The following is a 22022-nucleotide window of genomic DNA, read 5'->3' on the forward strand; positions in this document are numbered from 1 at the left end:
CACGCTTCAAAGGTATGATTATGTGTCTTGTGTGTTATGCATGCGATCCTTGGATTAGGTACTCTATTGAATATGATTCATATATATAGTACCTATAAACTCCTACAATTTTAACACTTAAAAAAAAAAGCCTTTTACTTACCAATTAACCGATTCATGGATGAAATCCATTAGTGGGCCCTACAATGCCACGTGTCAGCATATAATTGGTCCAAACATTAAAACAAACAAAATCCCTAAAATTAACCCAGCCACCCCACCTCACCCCCACCATTAGCCGCCCCACCTTCAGCAGCACGCCGCCACGATCCTCTCACCTTGACAGCCCCGTTCCCAGCCCAAGCCTCTAGAAAATCCACTCCCCCCCTCCCTATCCCGAAAACTGACAGCCCTTCCCAACGATCACCAAAAATAGCCGTCGTTTTTCACAACCCTTAAAAACAACCACAAAAAATGGTTGCTAGTGGTCGAAATCAGCCGATTTAGGGCCAAAATGGTCGATTTTGACCTTAAACCGGTCGATTTTGACCGTAAGTAGCGGTTGTGGCCTTTTGTTTTTGGGTTGTTTGAAAAACAAACGACCGTTTTTGGTAGCCGTTCCGGTAGCTGGGGTTGGAAACAGGAGGGTTAGGGTGAGGATGTGGTGGTGGTGCGCCGCCGGGGAGGTGGGTCTGGGGTGGCTGGTTAGTTTTAGGGATTTAGTTTTTTTTAAACTAATAATGTAGCGACACGTGGCACAATAGACCACACTAAACGAAAATTGGGATGACAACTGTTAAGTGGTGTTTAAAAAACTTTTTGTGGTGTTAAAATAAAAGTTTTTTTTTTATTTTTTTAGTGTTAAAAACCATTTTTCCGTTTTTTTATGGGTTAAAATTCAAAATTTTCCTTTTATTATTTATTAGAAAAAAAATTAAAAATCAAAAATAAAAAAAAATAAAAACCCAACCCACAAACCCCAGCCACCACCGCCGCCACCACCAACGCCGCCTCCCTTAAACCCTACGCCGACCCGACCCTGACCCCTAAACCCCTACGTTGACGTCGGCTCGACCCTGACCCCCTAAACCCCTACGCTGGCGCCGGCCCGACCCTATCCTCCTGTAATTCCCCTTCCCCTTCTCCCAAACCACCATCCCCGCAACGAACCTAGCTAAAACACCTCCATATCCCTCAAATAAAAAACCTCCCTCCCCACCTGCTGGCGCCCCTAAACCCTATCCCTCGTACCGGCAAACCCAATTTGCCCCTCCCCATACCATCTCCGCCCCTTTCCCCCCCAAACCACCAACTCGAAACCCTAAAACCCCAAAATCGATCAAAATTTAGGTTTTGATTTAAGGCTTTAGAGTTTAGATTTTTCGGTTAGCCAAACTGTGAGGTTGATCGCTGACAGTCGGTGGCCGATGCCATAGGTTGGGCGGGGCCGGTGGTGGTGGGCCGAGGAAGGTGGCTATGATTTTGGGCTGATTTTTTTTTTAATAATTAATTAAATAGATTAAAATTAACCAATCAGCAGCTGCCACGTGGCACACTTAGCTCTAAATAACAGAGTTAGCGTCCATTAGTCATTTGGGTATTGGGGGCATTTTTGTTAAATTCGGGGGTATATAGTGTATTTGGAAAGTTTCATGAGTATATTGTGAATCAGTGAATTACTCAGGAGTATATAATTTGGTCAAAATAACTGAAAATTATATTATGAAAATTTATATTAAAATCTATTTAATAACATATTTTATGATAAAAATATGTTTTCATTATGTTAGTAAAAAATTATGGTCAAAGACTCAAAACTAATACATAAATAGTGTAAAAGCCCAACGTCCTAGATATTCTAGGAAGGAGGGAGTAAATGGTGTAAAAAATCAATTTTTTAAGAAAATTCTGGTGGTGTTAAAGGTTTTTTTTTTTTTTTTTTTATTTTGTGGTAGTGTTAAAAACCAATTTCGTGCTTTTTATGGTGTAAAAAAAATCAAAATTCCTTAAATTTATGCAATATGATTAATTGTTACGATGTTGATTTCTATTATAGTTAGTAAATAAATCTACACAATTAAAACTTTAATTTTAGTTTAAATCACAAATTCTTAGTTACACACTAGTGTAGTTAAGCTAGCTGCAACAGCCTTAAATATGAACACATAGTACATAAAAAATGAACATACGTATTTTTCTCTTCCTTATATTTTAACTCTATCTTTCTTCTTCTTTCTTAGTTCTATTTTTTTTTTCTCTTCTGGTTTATTCTCAATTCAAATTTTTCTCTCTCCTCTTTTTTCCCTTTCCTTAAAAGTTTACTTTATTAATTGCTTCCCTTCAAACTTTAAACTTCTTTGTCCTAATCCGGATATTCTCCAATTCGTCATCCCACTGTAGCATTCTCCGCTCCATCGTCATCATTTTCGTTACGATCATGAATCTTGAGATATTTTATTTTCTTTTTTTTTTTTTTTTTTGAATATGCATGTGAATGTTGTAAAATTGTTGAATTTTATCAATTTTGCATTTGTGATTCCAAAGCTATCATGTTATTGATCAATAATTATTGTCTCTATGACGAATTAAGATTAGACTTAAGGTGGATATTCAAATTTCTAAAGTTAAAATAATTACAATTGAAGTTGTGTATAATTTCTGTAAAAAAAACAATGAGCACGAAGTACTTTAAAATTGAACACTAACAATGAACATTTAGTTGACAAAAAATGAACATTTAGTAGACTAAAAATGTACATTTAATAAACTAAAAATGAACATTTAGTACATAAAAATGAACATATTTTAAAGATTTATTTTAGCTTTATTTTTCGTTTATTATACACGGAGTACAACGAATTTGAACCTATATGAATATATGAAATCATGTTCATTTTAATATTTTAAATGTTCATAATATTATTTAATGTGTCATTTTTTTACTTTTTTTATACTAAATTATCATTTATTTAATGTGCTCATATATTCTTTCAAAAAAAAAAAATGTGCTCATATATTTTTACGAAATGTTCATTTTGTTTGGTGTGGTCTAGCTATTTTGTAGTTGTATGATAAATGTTCATTTCTAATATACTAAATGTTCGTTTTTTGACATGTTCACCTTTTATTACTAAATGTTTTTTTACGCTAACATTTTTTATTACTAAATATTCCTATTTTTACGTGTTTACTTTTTTACTAAATGTTCGTTTTTAAGGTTGTGGTCTAGCAAATATATGATTATATGATAATTATGTTCATTTTTAATAAATGATAATTTTTTTAAAAAAACATGTTCACTTTTTAGTATTACACGTCTATATTGTTTACATGTTCATTTTTTATTATTAGCTGTTCATATTTTTTAACTAAATATTCATTTTACATAGCGTGGAGTTGATTTGGGCGGGTCGCTAATATATTATCTGGGATATTTGATTTGGGCCGCGCGTTTGGGTCTTTCCTTGTTGCAGCTATAATAGCTACATTAGTATGCAAGTAAGACCCATTGAGTTTATATAACGATAATTATCTTGGGTGTAAAATATTTATTGTACATCCTATTTATTTTGAAAGTTTATGATGACAAAATAAATTATTGTTTTGAAGAAATCAATTTATCCAAATTTAATTTAAATTCATTTGTTATCCTTCAAAAAAAAAAAAAAATAAATAAATAAATAAGAAGAACTTCATTTGTTAGATTGGGCCCATATGTCAAGCACATAGGCCACCAAAAACTTAGGAACGGGCCTATCCAATTGACATTAAAATAGTCTTTTTATAGAGAGATCTCAGTGAATGGCTGAGTAGCCTGAGTAGTGAGTTTAATATAGACAAGTGCACGTTTCTTTGGAATGATTTATTACCATTCCCTTCTAATTCTAGGGTTTTGGTTGGTTGGTTGGTAATGAGATTGTTTTGTTTGGGGTTTTATTACCTGATTGTAATGCCTTATATTACCCTTTCTAAAATTACTTACCAAACTGATTAGAGCGTGATGAACAATTTTATTGTGTATTCAAATACAGGGAATTGATTGCATGAAAATAAGTGAAGGATCTTTGTCTTATAGTCAGATGATTTGCTGTCCATAGTTGTTGCCTACTTTTATATTGACTTAGGACGGTTTGAAGAAGAGACAACATAATCTTACTTAAATGCACATGTTACTTAGGACATAATCCTTTCATTTGTTAATTATTTTGTAATTTAAATCCACTTGGATATATAATGCTCTTTGACCAATCATACAAATTATATAGATCTTATGTATGAAAGCTATCTACTAATTTATATATTTTTGATTTGATTGCTCATTTAGCATACTACTTAAAAGTCAACTAAACTGACAAATTAGTCATTTGTATAATATAGTTAGAGGGATTATAATTGATTTTTGTCTTAATTGTACCTCTATCTTTTTTCCAGCTAATTTGCAACTATATATTTATATACAGTTACCAAGCAAAGCTTGGTGGAGAACTCGATTTGTGATTTTGAGATTACGAGTTCAAGCCCTACTAACTACAAAATAAACATGTGAGAGGTGCGTCTTGAGTCTCTTGACTTTGTAGTCTTGCAGCATTTTAATCAGGCTGTGAGAGTTAATAAGAGAAATGTGATCAACACTAGTGATAGAATTGAAGCCATTGTAAACAAAGAAAACATACCATAATGCCCCGCTATGTTAAACCGAAACAAAATGACCAAATTTTGCACTACCTAAAAAATGAAAATGAAAGTAGTTATTTGCACATTGTAGACCTCATTGTCCTTAACATTAGAAGCAACTAGAAGAACAATTTGTGAGAATCCTAGAATGGCTACTAGAATGATGAAGAGAGTTCTGAATCTTCTAGCCATTTCTTTCAACTCTACTTTAACTATAAATATTGGTAATGAGCATTCAACAGGCCCGTTTCTGAGATTTCGGAGGCCTAGGGGCGGATAAAAAATTGGGGCCCTAGTTAGCTAACTATTGAATTTAATAAGAGAAAAATTGGGTATGCAAAAAAATAAAATAAAATACGCGATATTTTATTTGAAGTTAAGAAATTTTATTGGTACAATAACGCTTATACAAAATGTTTCCTTCTAGCATTTCTAGATGCAAAGTCATTAATAATAGTTTCTACATCAATATGCTCTAACATAGTTCTCTCGATACATAAAGTAGCTAAACCATTCAACCTTTCTTGAGACATTGATGATCTCAAGTAGGTTTTCAATAATTTCAACTTTGAAAACACAATAAAACACAATAAATAACACAATAAAAGTTAAAGAATGATATCACCGAATCTCGCAAGATGCTAGTAGTATAGCCGAAAAGTCCAAAAGACCAAAAGTCGTCAAATAACAATGAGCAACACCTACAATAACAAAAAAATCCATAATTAATATCTATCAATCAACAATTTGACAAAATTTGATACTGATAAGTGATAATTCATAAATCATAAATTTATAGTTAAAAATTTATCAATTGACAATTTGATAATTCATAATCAATAATCAAATATCATATTCATGATTCAAGAAAACTGATACATTGAGAATTAACTGGAAAAATTAATTCGTATAGCATCTTATTTAATATTTCAGAAATACTAATGTAAAATTGAATAATTCATAAATTAAAATAAATTCATTGCTGGAAAAAAGTTAAATTTAAGAACTTACCAATACTCGTATGATTTCTGATTTCATCTTCGATCATCGACGCCAAACTCCATAATTATGGTGAAAATATAATAAATACAAATAGAAAAAAGTGATTAAGAAAATTGATATGTGCAGAACAATTGAAAGAGTATAATGTATAGGAAAAATCTTAGATTTTAATCCCGTTGAAAATTGATTGCAAAGATGAACGTTTATGGGGGAAATCATCTGTTTAGAATTAATTTGGGAAGGAAGATGAAAAATCAGAAAAATATAGGTAATGATACAAATAATTGATTTCATGAATGAAAATTGAAGATTATACGGTTGTATTTGGTTAGATTATAGGAATTAATTTGGCAAATTCAACTTCCCAAAGATGAAGGGGCTATTTTCTAGGAGGAATTAATTTGAGGGGATTAATAAGGGAATAATTTGCTTGATTAACTGACTCTTACTTCGTTATTCTCAGTATAATTTATTTTTTCTTTTTTTTTTTTTTAAAAAAAATATACAAATATGGATTTAAAATTTTGGGGCCCTGGGCGGGTGCCCCGGCTGCCCCGGCCCAGATACGGCCCTGGCATTCAATTAAGGTACGCACACAAGAAACCATAGCCTTCTTACCTATCCACCTTCTATAATACAAATCCATTAATTTGTACACCTTTATGTAATACATTCAAGGTGTAAAATTACATACTTCTATTTTTATCAAAAATAAAAAGACATCCTTTAATTTTACATATATAGGTAAACAAGTTTTAAATTAAAAAAAAAAAAAAAAAAAAAAAACCCTCACATTATTAAAGTGTAGAGAATGTGACAAAGATAACATGAGAACGTACATAATTAAACTTGAACATATGTTCAGGGACTACAGGGAGGTCAAGTCAGACCGGGTCTATTTTTAAACTTATCGGGTTGGATGAGGTTTAAACCCCTTTAATTTGGCCAATTATGAATTCAACTTTTATAAGCAATAAAACAAATCTTTGGATTTGGTATCAATATGCTGAAAAAGCTACATTCATGTCATCTAAAATTTTTGATATAATGTACTTTTTGTAGGGAACTTCTGAAATTTACCCTTTATTTTCATTAATATAATGTGATATTTATGGTCAAGAGCGAAAGGAAAAGGGGGGCTGGTGATCAGTGAAGGCCCGACCTCCCCGATCCAGATTTGCAGCTTATGAATCATATCTATTGGCCCCTCTTTAAATTATTATATATAGTATCAATGACACATATGTAATTGTAAATAAAGCTTATCATGTTAGTTGGGTAGTGAAGTTTTTTTCCCAAGGAAGCTCGTTCGAATCCCATCACTCGCACATTTTTTTAAATAAAGCTTCTACGTGAAATTACCAACTAAAACATGTATTTTTTAAAAAATCTTCTTTTTGATTAATTTTTCAAAATTATGTAAAATTTCATTCAATTAATTAATTTCTTATTGTTATTTACATGATTGTGATTAGTTGTTTACTTGGTTAATATGTTTATTTATTTAGTAATTTGGCTAATTTTTAATTCATCGAATGAACTATTAAATCAAATTTTAGGATTATATACTACTTAATTTGATAATTGTTAATTTTGTATTGATATAAGTTAAATGATGAAATAAAAAATACTATATTTTTTTTTTTTACAAAAAAAGTTAATAATCAAAAAGAAAAGGGTTCCACTTCAAAAGCAAATTTTTTAATTGATGATAATGAGCAAAACACAAGTTTTGAGGGGCAAAACTGGAGGATGATCTTCTTAGAGATGTTTTGATAGTATACAAAAAAAAGAGATTGTTGAAGTTTTTAGCGTTGAATTTTTTATTAATGATTTGCTACTATGAAAAATATTAGAGTACAATACAACCACTTTTTTTTTTCTTTTTTTTTGTAACAATAAAATATTAGTACATTTTAATTTTTTCTATCAATCTGCTGTTTAACAAGTCAGGCCCCCAGGACTTGAAAATCCTGGCTTCGCCCCCTAATTATGGTTATCTTTGACTTGGAAAGAAAGAAAAAAAATGTCCCAATATTAATTTTATTTACATAGATTAGGTCCCGTGCCTAGATCTGGCAATCCCTGACCCGACCCGATAACCCGAACGAACCCGACCCGAAGTTACTGAGAGAAACCCGAACCCGACCCGATCCGAACCCGAATAACCCGAATTTGACCCGATTTGACCAAAATATCATATTTCTTAATAATATTAAGTTTTTACACTATTTTTGATTGTTTCTAAGCATAACCCGAAATCGACCCGAAATCTGACCCGAACCCGACCTACTGACCCGAATTGCCACCCCTACCCGTGCCATTCACGGTAATTTTCACTATTTATTATTAGTTTAGCACTATATTTATCTATAATAATCATCAAATTGTGAAATAAGATAAAAATTCGTAATTACAAAATCAAAAATAAAATTTAATCATAATAAAGAAAATAGTGGAAGTATTACATGGACAACTTATAAAATAATTGTGGATTATGTTACAAAGTTATATGTAAGAAAATAATATTGCATAGTATTAAATAAACAAATAATATTTTGTTGGATGTTTATAATAGAATATAATTATCAAATAGTAGGGAATATTATTAAATATTCTCTAAGAATCTTTAGCAAAAAAAAAATAGAATAAAATTATTTTGTCACAAAATTATTTAAAAAGGAGATGACATCTGTCATTTAAGGTTTCACCTTTATTATAATATAAATGTGCTAAATTAAAGTCAATATGACGCAATATACTGTAACATTTTTTATTTTGTTTTTAATTTCGTACTATAAATTAAATCAATGTGGTTGTAATATATCAGAAAAAAAAAACCTTAAAAAATATTAATATTAGTAATAAGAATCTTTAATTTCGATTATAATGTATAAATTAAATATATAAGGAGTATAATTTTGTTGACTTAAATAAGTTGTCCATCAATAAAATATAAAAAGGAAATAGAAAGTAGTAATTTATTTATTTTCGAAAAATGATTTTTGGAGGGAAAAAATAACACCAGGAAGTGACATGTGTCATTTTCGGTGTCTGTTTTAGTATTATGTTATTGATTACCAAATAGTAAGAGAATATTATTATATACTCTCTAAGAAGCTTTGGCAAAAAAATAGAATAAAATTATTTTGGCGCGAAATTATTTAAAAAGGAGATGACATCTGTCATTTATGGTTTCACCTTTATTATAATATAAATGTGCTAAAGTCAATATGATGCAATATACTGTAACATTTTTAATTCTGTTTTTTTTTTTTTTTAAATTTCATACTATAAATTAAATCAATGTGGTTGTAATATATCAGAAAAAAAATAATATTAATATTAGTAATAAGAATCGTTAATTTCAATCATAATGTATAAATTAAATATATAAGGAGTATAATTTTGCTGACTTAAATATGTTGTCCATCAATAAAATATAAAAGGAAATAGAAAGTTGTAATTTAATTATCTTCAAAAATGGTTTTTGGAGGGAAAAAATAACACTAGGTAATGACTTGTGTCATTCTCGGTGTCTGTTTTAGTATTATGTTATTCATTGTTATGGTTCTAAAACGCATATGTTATAACAAAATCCTCTAATATTATACAGGTTATATTTGATTTAAGGTATAAATGTATTTAACTACTTCGACCAATAAATTTTCACAATTACATTAATCTTTTGTATGATGGCAATTAATAATTGTACTCTTTGGAAAAATGTACAATTTTACTTTGATGGAATAAATGAAGTGTATCATGTTTAAATATGTGGGTGATATAAATGCTTGAAGATGGAATAAATGAAGTGTATCATGTTTAAATATGTGGGTGATATAAATGCTTGAAGATATTTCAAGTTTTGGGCATAATGTTGCAAAAATTTAACTACTTTATTAGTTATTTTTACTGATTTATCTTTTTACTTACTTCGATCACTTAACCCATTTCACTGATTTAGATGAGAATATTAGAATACACTAAAAAAATGGTTGATATATTTTTCCAACTATAATTTATTAACTTTTACTAAAATAGGGCATACTTTCTTAGCTTCATTGATGTATATGTGTCAAATTCTAATAAAAACATTTGACCTATATACACTTTAATAATCTCAACTATGGATGATTTACTTATAAAAATCCCAGCAAAGATGTATTATATAATAATCCCAGCTATTCTATGAGTTTGCCTCTAGTGGTCCCTACCAGTCAACCACGTGTCAACACGTAATTGGTCTAAAATTTATAAAAAATAAATAAAGGAGAAAAAAAACCCAAAGCCCTAACAACCACCACCCCTTCCCTTTCCCCCACCATAGTGACACCCAAAGCCTAACCACTAGCCTACCGAAAAATGGCCGAGTACCGCCCCTAACCCCAAAAACGGTTGGCCCCTCCTAACCCCTGAAACCTCTGCTGTTCTCACGCCGAATTCTCTCCACTTGTCGTATTTCCACCCCTGAAAACTTGCATTCCATTTTGAAATCGCCGTTGTTGTATTTCCAGCGAGGTGAACCTCGAAAATGACGTCGTCGCAGGTGTGGATTCAGTCTCTGGAGGTGAAGATAAAGTCGGAGTTGAGAATATGGTGGAGCGTGATAAACGTAACGTCGAAAGATTGGGGCAAATTTTTTATTAAGCCACTAATTTCGAGGAGATTGTTGTTGATCAGATAGAGGAAAATAAGCGTCAATAAACGAAAACCAGCAAGCCGTTTTCGGGGGGGGGGGGGGGGAGGGTTATGGAAGGTGGCCGACTGTTTTCCGTTGGGTTAGGGGTCTAGCCTAGGGTTTCATATTGGGGGAAGGGGGAGGAGGGTGGCTTGGCATGGGTTTTGGGTGTTTTTTTAAAAAAAAAATATTTTGGAGCAATTACCAAAAAAAAAATATAATAGATTCTTAGTTAAGAATACTAAATAATAAATCTTAGTTGGGATTATTAGAATTAAATTGCCAATAATTGAAATTATTAAAGTGTGTTTTTCCAATTATTTATAACATCATCTTTTATTTATTTTTTCCATTTTAAGGTGTATGGCCAATCATTTCAAGATAGTAATTATTTTCAATATTGCATGCTTTAAATATATTCAATTCATAAGAACTAGTTTTAAATTTTTTGGTAAATTTATCTTTAGATATATATCACAAACATACTAAATGAAAAATATAGTGCCCATATTCAATTAAGAGTACTGGAAACAACGAGCAAAGTCGAGGTGGGATGCTTTTGGAGATCAATCCATGATGTTTTTCTACAAGAGTGTGAAAGATAGGTCCTCCAAATCTTTTATACACACAATACAAGATGGCAATGGGCAATGGATTACTGAGAAAGCCCAATTGAAGGCCCAATTCCTTAGCTATTTTACTGGACTATTTCAGGGGGTCCATCATCGCTCCGAAGATCAGGGCCGAGAATTTGAGGCTAGAAATTCGTGGACCAGTTTGCTTTCAAAGCTCACACCAGCCCATAAAGCTATCTTGTCAACCCATTTTCGAAAGAGGAAATTAGAGTTGCAGTCTTCTCCCCACACCCTCTCAAGTCACCAGGCCCCGATGGCACTCCTCCTTGTTTCTTCCAAGAGAACTGGTCATGTGTAAAGAAGGACATTATTAAAGGAGTATACCACTTCTTCTACTCGGGCTTCATGCTTTCAGAAACTAATAGAACTTTTATTACTCTCATCCCTAAGGTGAAGCAACCAAAGAAAGTGGAAAGATTTCAGGCCTATTAGTCTTTGCAATTCTCTATACAAGATCATCTCAAAGTGCATGGTTAACCGTCTCAAATCCATTCTCCCGGATCTTGTTGGAGAGTTCCAAAATGCTTTCATTCCCTGGTAGGCTCTTGAAAGACAATTGCTTTATAGCTCATGAGATCCTCAACAGAGTGAAATCTTTGAGGAAAGGAGGTAGATTTGAGGGAATCATGAAGATAGACTTAAGAAAAGCCTACGATAGAGTGAATTCGGAGTTTATCCACTCCATTCTTGTCAACATGGATTTCCCACCCAAGTGGATTCGTTGGACTATGCAATGGTTCTCCACTGTTACTTATATATGCTGTATTAGTTAATGGAGAACCAGCTGCTTTCTTCTCCCCAAAGACAGGGTCGAGACAGGGTGATTCCTTATCACCCTATCTGTTTATCCTAGTCATGGAAACACTCTCTAAACGCCTATCTTGGCTATAAGAGGAGGGAGAAATACAGGGCATCAAGGTCTCCAAACAGGCTCCAGCTGTCAATCACTTGTTCTTTGCAGATGATGCACTGCTTTGCTTTAAGGCAACACCTAAATCCTGTAGACTTATTAAGGCTACCCTGGATGAATTTTGTCAAGTGTCAAATGTTTAACTCGAATAAGTCAACCATTCTTTTCAGCCCAAATACCCCATCCAGATTTGTCAAGCTACTGCGACAGCCCCTCAAGGTTAAGAATTCTTATGATCTTGGCACCTAACTAGGTTGTCCCATGGATGTAGATGGGAGATCTAGTTCAAAATTTTCCAACATTGTAGACAAAATCCAGAACAAGATCACTTCATGGAAATTCTCAAATCTCTCACAAGCTGGAAAATTGGTTCTTATGAATGGAGTTCTAATATCTTTGGCACACCACATTCTCTCTATTTACTGGTGCCCTAGTAACATCATCAACAAGATTGATAGCCTCCTGTATAATTTCTATTAGAGTAAGAGACCAGGGGAAACAGGTATGCACTGGAGAAAGAAAGATTTTCTTCAACTTCACAAGTATGAAGGGGGATTGGGCTTGAAAAATGTTAGATACATTAATTCTAGCCTTCTCATGAAGCAAAGTTGGAGACTATATTCAAACCCTTCCTTGCTAGCAAGTCGAATCTTCAAGGCTAGATATGGATCAGACCCAATGCATTTCGGAAAAGAAGTTTGCTAAAGGATCATGGGCAGCAAAGAGTATGCTTAAAGCTGTTAAATCGTTTAAGCAAGGACTGGGGAAGAGAGTAGGGAATGGAAGGGATACTCTCATCTTCCAAGACAACTGGATTAAAGCAAGACAAATTCAAGCAAATAGTGGGAATGATCTGCATCAACAAGCAAAGGTGGCTGACTTGATAACTTCGGATAGAAGGTGGAATGCCAATCTCATCTAGAAGAACTTTGACGCATCCATAGATTGAGAAATTTTAGCTGTACATACCCCCTACAAGAAGTTCAAGATGAGTTCAATTGGACAAGAGAGAAATCGGGGAGCTTTTCTTTCAAGTCGGGCTACTGGTTTCTTGCTCAAAAATCATGTCCTAAGACTTGCTCTCCCTATGATCAGAAGATATGGAAGAGAATTTGGAACTCAAGCTTGCTGCCCAAGTGGAAGATTTTCATCTGGAAATTTTCGCAGAACATTATTTCAACCAAAGACAATTTAATCAAAAGAGGCATAATGGTAGAGGATGGCTGCCCTCTCTGCAGAAAGGAAAAGGAGGACATGAATCATCTCTTTAGATTGTGTGAAGTCACACAAAGGGTCTGGAAATGCTCTTCACTTGGTATATTATCAACTAATCCATATCATCTTTCTTGCAGGAGCTGGGTTCTTAATTTTCTGAATTATCAAATGCAATACCCTAGTTATTCCCAAGACTCTCTAGTTGAGTTCGTGGCCACTCTCTGGAGCATTTGGAACCATAGAAATCAGATCTTATTTGAAGGCGTGAGTGTTAACCCATCAGCAATAATGGAATTAACACAGTTACACGTTTCAGGATAAAGGCAAGCTTGGACTTTAATTCAATCTCAACAACAAACAAGACATCAAGCAGAAAGAAAAATACCTCTTCCTACAGTTTGGTGCATTGGGAGAGCTTCTGGTGGTCCACTGATCCTGTGTGTAGATGCAGCATGGAAAAACAGGAGAAGTAACTCATGAAATACGTGGGAATCAGCTATTGCCTTCACATCAAAGAGATATGCACAACAGCAGATACAACATGCAGAGAGAGTGTTTGCAACATCACCTTTGTAGGAAGAAGCTCTTGCAATCCTGAAGGCTATTCAATTCGCCACTAGGCACTTTACAAATCTTATCATCAAGTCAGACTCCTTACAGCTAATTCATAGTCTTAACTACCCTGATAAGGCAGTGGAGGAGATCAACTACATAGTCACAGACATCAGATCAAAGAGAAGGCAAGAGAGCGAGCCTTTGTGGTATGTGTAAAAACTAGCAGGGAAGCAGTTCACAAGGCCCATCTCTTAGCTACAGATTGCAGGAAGAATGGGTGATTGTAACTTGTTTGTCTTTGTTGTAACCGTTGTCAACAAAAAAAAAATGTACACAGGAGTATTGGACCAGTGACTTTCCCTCTAACTTCTAGGTAAGAATTACGAGTTATGAGGTCGAAATCATAGTTTATGCATGTAGATAGGGAAATGATGGGGAAGAAATTGATTTGGGCTTGGGTTCCCTTTTCTCTCTTTTTTTGCCCTAAACCACATATGTGTAACCCTTGTTCTGTTCACCTTATTTCCACTTATTTTAGGGTTAATAAGTTTAGATAAGTTCAGATTTGAGTTAATAAGTTTAGATAAGTTCAGGTAAGATAAGTTCAGGAAAAATAAGTTCAGATAAGTTGTGATAAGGGTTAATCAGGGCAACCTAATTGAATTTATAACTAAAATAAGTTCTAAAAAAAGGGGTAATAAGTTCAGATAAGTTCAAATAAGATCAGATAAATTAAGATAAGTATAGATAAAATCAAATAAGTTCAGATAAGTAAAAATCAGGTGAATAGAATCCACCCTAAATGGTAAGGGTACATGAACATGATAACGTATATACATTGATTGCAAAAGTAAAGTACATTATTTAACATATCAGAGAACCTTGTCATTAAAAAAATAGTACAACTCAAAGAACATACAAGTACTAATTATTTACTATATTTAGTGTTATAAGGGTGTGTTCTATTCACCTGATTTTCACGGATCTAAACATATCTGAACTTATCAGAACTTACCTGAACTTATGTGAACTTATTAGACCTTATCAAAACTTATTTTAGTTGTAATTTGTACTTGTGTAACCTTTATCAGAACTTATTAAACCTTATCTAAACTTATTGCACCTGAAATAAGTGAAAATAAGGTGAAATGAATAGACCTAAGAACATCGACAAACCTACACCCATTGACATAATTTCTTCAGACCTATGGCTAAAATCGAATATACTAATTCATACTCGCTCATTTTTCCCACATTGACTAATCACTCCCTTTTTATATGAGAATTTAAACACTGAGCAAACCCTTAGGAGATGAGAAGTGCCAATATCATCGAGAAACTATATTCATAGAGGTGCAAATGAGTTGATAATCAAATTTCTACCAAAACTCATTTGTCAAGTAAAAGCTAAGCTCAATCAAAGATATTTGTATCAATCTTTCTAGGCCCTATTTAGGACCTATTTATTTCAGTTTAATTTCAACTCAGTTCACGTCAACTCAATTTAGTAAATGTGAATAGGCTCAACTCACAAGGATTTAAGTATTGAACAAATTATTATTATTATTATTACTGATTATAATTGCATATTACTACTAATTGAATCTTATTTTACTAATTTTAACTAATCAAAATATGATTCCTCCTATCCTTTTCTAAATGATCTACCCACTTTCAATTTTAATCCCTTATATATATATATATATATATATATATATATATATATATATATATATATATATATATATATATATATATATATATATATATATATATATATATCCTCTTTATTTTCCCATACTACCCTCATTTTTTTTTTAATATGTTTAGCCTGTTGATTCAAGCTTGTTAAAGCTTGAGCTAGAACTTGGAATGAATACAAGAACATATGTGAGTTAATCTCAACCAAGCCTTTTCAAATAAAATTTTTAAAAGCTCGTTTAAGTCTTAGATGGAATAAACACTAATAATTCCTATCAAACTTAAGACGAATAAGCTAAAACTCAACTCGACCTGGCTCGTGGGCACTCGGCTCAGCACATTTGCAACATTTACATATGCACATCCATATCAATTGTGACATGTTTTTGTCACTGCATATAACACATTCCAAGTGCCCAATAGACAGTGAGATGATGAATCAATCCTTAAGAAACTCTAGCCACTGAATCACATAAACATCACAGGGGAGTTTAGTTTTATCTTCCTCTTAATTATTATGCCCAAAATCACATCCACAATGTTGTTTATCTGATTAGAAATTTATGCTGTGGGACCACTTATATGACCTACACTCCCTTTCTAGTAATCAATGCCAACGATATTTAGAGTACTGCTGTCCTTATATTTTACATTTGAGTCTTACTAGTTTCAGACTATTTGTGCATTTACTTAAACTCTTGACAATGATTTTCAATGACTACAACATATATGGGAATAGAATTCATTCACACAATCATAACCCATAACACATTATTAGTATTGAGACCTATACCCAACAACAAAGAATAATTTGCCCGAGTAAAGTGCTAGAGACAATACAATATAGATTAGTGACAGTTTCAACGAGAAGCGACTAAGATGCATGGGGTGTTGGCCAACACCCTGTCATAAATATTGCTTATATCTAAAAAAAAATATCCGAAAATTTTGCCACTTTTTCAAATTTAGTAAAATTTTCCATCCAATGAGAATTTTCTAATGTTCCTCTTTTTCCTTGCCATCTTTAATTAAAAGTTTACGCGTTATTTTTTTCTAATTTAGTAAGAATTTGTGAAATGACTTTCTCAACTTATCCTTTTTGAGTTGAGTAGTGGCAAGAGTGCAAGAATAATACAACAACCATATAGGAAATGTATTAAAATTGTGTCTTTAGTTTTAAGATGTATGAGAAATGTATTTAATAGTTCCAATGGAGTGAGTACAAAGTAATATAATGAGATTAAGACAATTTTTACAAATATTGTAAGTTTGTAACAACTTGTATACCGTAGATAATTTTAGTTGGATACAAGTCACTCTTAGTGATGTATAGGATAATAGTTGATACCCATCAATTAACTTACAAGTTGGGCTTTGGATTCACACAATTCTGAGTAAACTTTAGTGTATGAAAAAATTGTTTGGCATTCAATAAGGACCTCTCCTAGAGGGCACTCCAAAAAAAAATTGACAACTGATGTATAAAAATGAAAACCACTATTGGAAATGTACAAATTAATGTTCAACGCGGTATGAATTAACTGGGTCTTGGACGATGTATACATTACTAGGTAGACTTGGGTGCATAATAGAAATGCTCGAGTTTTCAAGACGGACCTCCCCGGCTTTCCAAGAGAAAATCACTCGAAACAAAAATGACAACTGATGTTAACCCGAAAATGAAAGAGGATGAAATAGGAACAGCAAGGCAGACAATACGTGACAACCACCATGAGGCTGCACAGTAATAAACAAAGCTGGGGACTTGAAAGGGTCACAACTAATTCTTATGATTTATGATTTGCAAGTCCCTAACTAATATACCTGTTTCTTAGATTAAATAGCATGGAAAATCATAGATTTACATTGACAATAACATGGAAAAGTGGGCTAATATTATATGTTATATCAACCTTTATATATATATTCAACCAATAAAAAACCTACTTTGACCTTTTTAATGCTTAACCTATAATTAGCATATGATCTATTAAGCTTATCACGTCTATCATAAGCCAGCTCAGTACGTGATTTGTTTAATCATTCACAATCTGATTATTGAAATTTTCTTGCTTGCAAGAAAATACAATTTCTTCCATTTTTTCAAAAATTTTGCCCAAAATTTGGTGAAAATACAGAACAAGGAAGCTTACAACATTCATCTCAATCTCTGAAAGAAAAAAAAAATATACCTGAAATTCAAAAGTCAGAAGGCTTACTGTAAGGCGTTCTAATTGTTGCATGGACGACAGCGCCTTCTCGTTAAGCAATGGGCAGTGAATTGCTAAGGTCATCTTCAGGCAGGTCTCAGAAATGGCTCAGGAAGAAAGCCAAGAAATCCGAGCCGTCTAGCCCTGCTGAAGTTTCAGGTGTGAAACTGCAACTTTCCCTCTCTTACCCCCCTTTCCTCCATTGAAAAGAAGTTTATCTTCTGCATTTGTTCAATGCTGTTTTCATGTTGTGACTTTGATTGTAATCATCTTCAGACTGTTTGCTTCTGCATAATCTGCTATCGATAATGCTGAGTTTCTTGCAGATAGTGACCCTGAGGAATACCAGAGCCATAGTTTTGTCACATCTAGAGATATCAAATCGTCAGGATTAACCCATGAACTAAGGTAATTCAATCAGATTATTTCGTTTCATTGAGCATCTATAACCCTCTGTTAGACAGGTATTAAAATGGCGGTAATGGTAATAAACACAAGTAATTACAAAAGGAAAGTCCAATACCAATGTCCACGTTCTTGTTTTGGAAAGAAATTGCATCATAATGAACATTGGGAGGAACCTATCATCTAAAATAAGATGTTCTGTAACATTCATTACCGCCTACCAAACAGTCCATAAATGTTATTTTTTTGATTTTATCATTATAATGGTGATGTGTGGTTGACATGTTTGGACCAGAGTTTTCGTGGGGACATGGAATGTCGGCGGAAAATCACCAGTAGGAAGCCTAGCTGCAGATTTGGATGAATGGCTAAATTTAAAGAATTCAGTGGACATTTATGTTCTTGGGTAGGTAACATTTTGAAGCATATTGCATATCATGATCCAAACAGAAGTCCTGAATGATCTGAACTTGTTTCCACAGGTTTCAAGAGGTTGTCCCTCTTAAAACAATGACAGTAATTGGACTGGAAGATTATACAGACGCGAGAAAATGGAACCTGCTGATAGGAAAAACTCTCAACAACAAAGTTGGGTGTGTTTGGTTGACACCTACAATGAATTCTCCAATAATAAGTGATGATTACGAGTATGCCAAACCCTCGAATTCTAGAGGACAATCAAGATTTAGAAGGAGCACAACTCCACAGAGAGAGAGGATGAAAACTCTACATGGCGGGGAACAGGGTGGAAATCCTGCATACAAACTGATGGCCAGCAAGAAGATGGTAGGAATCTTCATAAGTGTATGGATGAAAAGGGATATTATAAGGAAGTATCGAGTTTCAAATGTGAAGGCGTTTCCAGTTGCTTGTGGTATAATGGGTTGCTTGGGAAACAAAGGTGCTGTCTCAGTCAGCATGTCAATAGATGGAACTAGTTTTTGCTTCATTACTGCTCATTTGGCTTCTGGCCAGAAGAAAGGGGATGAATTGCGAAGAAATACACAGGTAGGGGAGATCTTTAAGCGAACATCCTTCCCTCGACTTCCTCAAGAGTTTGATGATTCTCTTCCTCCCACCATATCCGGACACGAGTAAGCATTCTATACCTCATCCCTTCCCCTTCACAACCCCCCACCCCCCTTTTCCCCCAAAACAAGTATCCTGTCATTCTTTCTCGGTGACAGAAGCACAATTTTATGAAGTTTGTGTTTGGTTTGGTAGAAATACCTAGCCATACAAGAGCACTTGAGATCTCACCAACATCACAGGTCCTATGATATTAATAACATGGTAAAGGTCTTTCAATATGGTTTCTTGAAGAGAGCAGTCACAACCCTAACGTAACACCAATTTCACATAATTGTATGCATGCTCAAATTAGTTTGATGGTATTTGAAGTTCTGGAGTAATAGCATCTGCCTGAATTCAGTATCTTGAGTTATTCTGACTAACCTAGCAGCTGGTACTGAAAAAAGCAAGAAAATAGAAATATTTCACAGATATTTATGCCATCATGAATCCCGGATGGAATATTGGCACGAACAGGATGTACAGGTCCTACAACGAGGCCAAGATGCTCACAGCCTTAGCTGAATTCATCAAGACTTAACAGTTAATACTAACAAAAAGACAATTTCTAATAGAGCAGTACTTGTACTTTCTAAAGGGGGATAGTACCACAAGCAAAAAACCATGACTTGTGAGTTATGTACTGTATTATTTTTGTCATTTCTGCTATAATCATTCTGTATAAATTGTGAAACAGCCGAATATTTTGGTTTGGGGACCTGAACTACCGACTATGCATGGATGATGACAAGGCCAGGGAGTTGATAAGAAAGAAGAAGTGGAAAGAACTTCAGAAGTTTGACCAGCTTAAGAAGGAACAACAACGAGGAGTATTCCAAGGATGGAAAGAAGGAGATATTGAGTTTGCACCAACATACAAGTACTCTGTAGAGCTTGGCAATCGATACACAGGAGATAAGCATGCCCCCTTCAATCCAAATACAGGAGAAAAGAGAAGAACCCCAGCATGGTATAGTCATAGTTCAGTAAAACTTATTAATTGATGTTTAGTGCTTACCAGTATGAATGATACAATATGACTAATATGTCATGGAATACTGCATGTATCAATGGACCTTATCTAAGGCTTGCGAGTTATGAGTAATCTTATAGAGAGACTATATACCTCAGAAGCTTTAGATAAATCTACACTAAGACCTCAATTAATTTGAAAATGAACTAAGGAGTATTGATGTGATTTCAGGTGTGACAGGATTATGTGGTTCGGGAAAGGGATACAACAACTTAATTATGTTCGTGGAGAAAGTAAATTCTCTGACCATAGGCCTGTCTCTGCCCTGTTTACCACAGAAGTAGATGTTCTGGGACCTGCAAATTCAAAGACGGTTGCACTAAGCAAGTTTCTTACTTCAATGAATCTCTCTAAATTTGATACACCTCCTGTAAGTATCCTAAACTGAAATATATTTTTATCTGATGTAGCAATTAAAAGGCTGTGCAGGGGAGTTATTCTTGAAGGTTTTTCGTCTAAGGGTCAATCTATGAAATTACTAATCATCTTTACTGATGTTTGACCAGATTCAATCAGTTTAAACTATGAAATATTAAAAAATAACCTCACTAAAGCTAACTTCGTTCAATTTTTACAGAGCCAGTCCACCACCCCTAAACGTACGTTATTGTCCCTGATCAAGGCAGAAACAGAAGGATCAGCAAGTGAGACTGTAGATAATACTCAAAGTAGATCATAGCATTAAGCTGGTGTTTCACATGGCACATTGCTACAGCTTACCAGGGTTATATAGGTGAAAATAACTACCATACATCCCTCTTCCATATCAATATTCATGTTTATAGCCCCATACAATTTTTCATTCTTTCATCTTCTCTTCCTAAGCACCATCTAGGTGATGGGAGTGGAGAGGGGATGCTTGGACATCGGTTGTAATTTTTCTCCGCTTTTCCCCTCTTTTCTTTTAGCGAAGATAAAAACACAAAGTACACAAAACAATGTGACAAAAGCCATTCATGCAAAACTGAGGGGAAAAGGCACCAAAGTTTTGTGTATACATTGATCATTTGCACACAAGTGCTTGCAAAAAAAAGAAGGATACGAAATGAAGTAACAAAGGCTGCTAAACAGTGTACATATGCAACTTTTCTCACTTCTTTACAACATCATATCTTATTGGTATATCCTACTCATGGGTAATTAAATGGTTTGCACATTCAATGTATCTCAAAATCTGTGACTTAGACTATTATAGAATGAGATACGTTATTTAATCAATTAGCAACATGAATAAAGGGCAAAGCCAAATTCAATGCTTACAGAAAATCAACTTAGCTCCATTGCCTGAAGTAGTTCCGCCAAGGCCTCTGAGTTATCAAGATGACAAGTAGGACAAATACACTTCCTTTGCAGCTCCTCACTGAAGAGAGCACATTTCTCCTCCATATTAGAAGTCTGCTTGTATCCAGTCAAAGACAACATGACATTGTATAGATATTTTACGCAAGAATTTACACAGATACACTAGTAATAAGAGAAAATTATAAGATTATCAGGAAATCAACTTGTCAACAAGTATCTTAGTGTGTGTGATTTTTTTTTTTTTATATAGTCTATGTCAACAAGTGATTTATTCCGTGTAGCAATAGCCATTGAGATCTAGAATAACTACACAAACCAATGCATGCAAAGATTGTATGCATCTTTAATCCTGACCCTCCACCCCCCCCCCCCCCCCCCTCTTCTTTCTTAAAAAATAATTCTGAACATCGTAATGAAGAAAATAAATGATGTATGCCATTCTGAAAAATAGAAAAGTTGGCAATGCATCCTAGAATTTATGTACCAACCAGAAGTGTGGATAGTTGAGTATAGCAATGAATTCCAGTGCAGATGTTATTGGAAGAAAAGTAGCAGATCCTATCAAACTTAACTAATGACATTATCCTTTTTGTTGTTTATCTTTTGACTGCTGTAATAAAAGCACGGAAATAATACAGTCAATAAGGAT

The 22022-nt window shown here is 33.7% G+C and overlaps 1 protein-coding gene across 2 annotated transcripts; it reads left to right on the forward strand.

Moving 5' to 3' along the window:
- The first annotated feature begins 17205 nt into the window (after positions 1-17205).
- On the forward strand, positions 17206-21510 carry LOC145595466 (type I inositol polyphosphate 5-phosphatase 8-like). 2 transcript variants are annotated; one of them, XR_014102958.1, is made up of 8 exons: positions 17206-17721; positions 17889-17970; positions 18263-18373; positions 18450-19061; positions 19736-20008; positions 20243-20441; positions 20649-20804; positions 20980-21510. XR_014102958.1 is itself a non-coding variant. In XM_081651884.1 (7 exons), exons 1-7 carry the CDS (start codon positions 17622-17624, stop codon positions 20748-20750), a joined length of 1479 nt encoding a protein of 492 aa, XP_081508010.1. In that variant the 5' UTR covers positions 17206-17621; the 3' UTR covers positions 20751-21510. The 2 variants fall into 2 exon arrangements, 1 of the variants encoding a protein (XP_081508010.1); XM_081651884.1 differs by having other exon boundaries at positions 20649-21510.
- Positions 21511-22022: the final 512 nt, after the last annotated feature.

The sequence above is a fragment of the Chenopodium album genome, chromosome 19 (genome assembly GCF_948465745.1).
Source record: "Chenopodium album chromosome 19, dcCheAlbu1.1, whole genome shotgun sequence".
Taxonomy (NCBI): Eukaryota; Viridiplantae; Streptophyta; class Magnoliopsida; order Caryophyllales; family Amaranthaceae; genus Chenopodium; species Chenopodium album.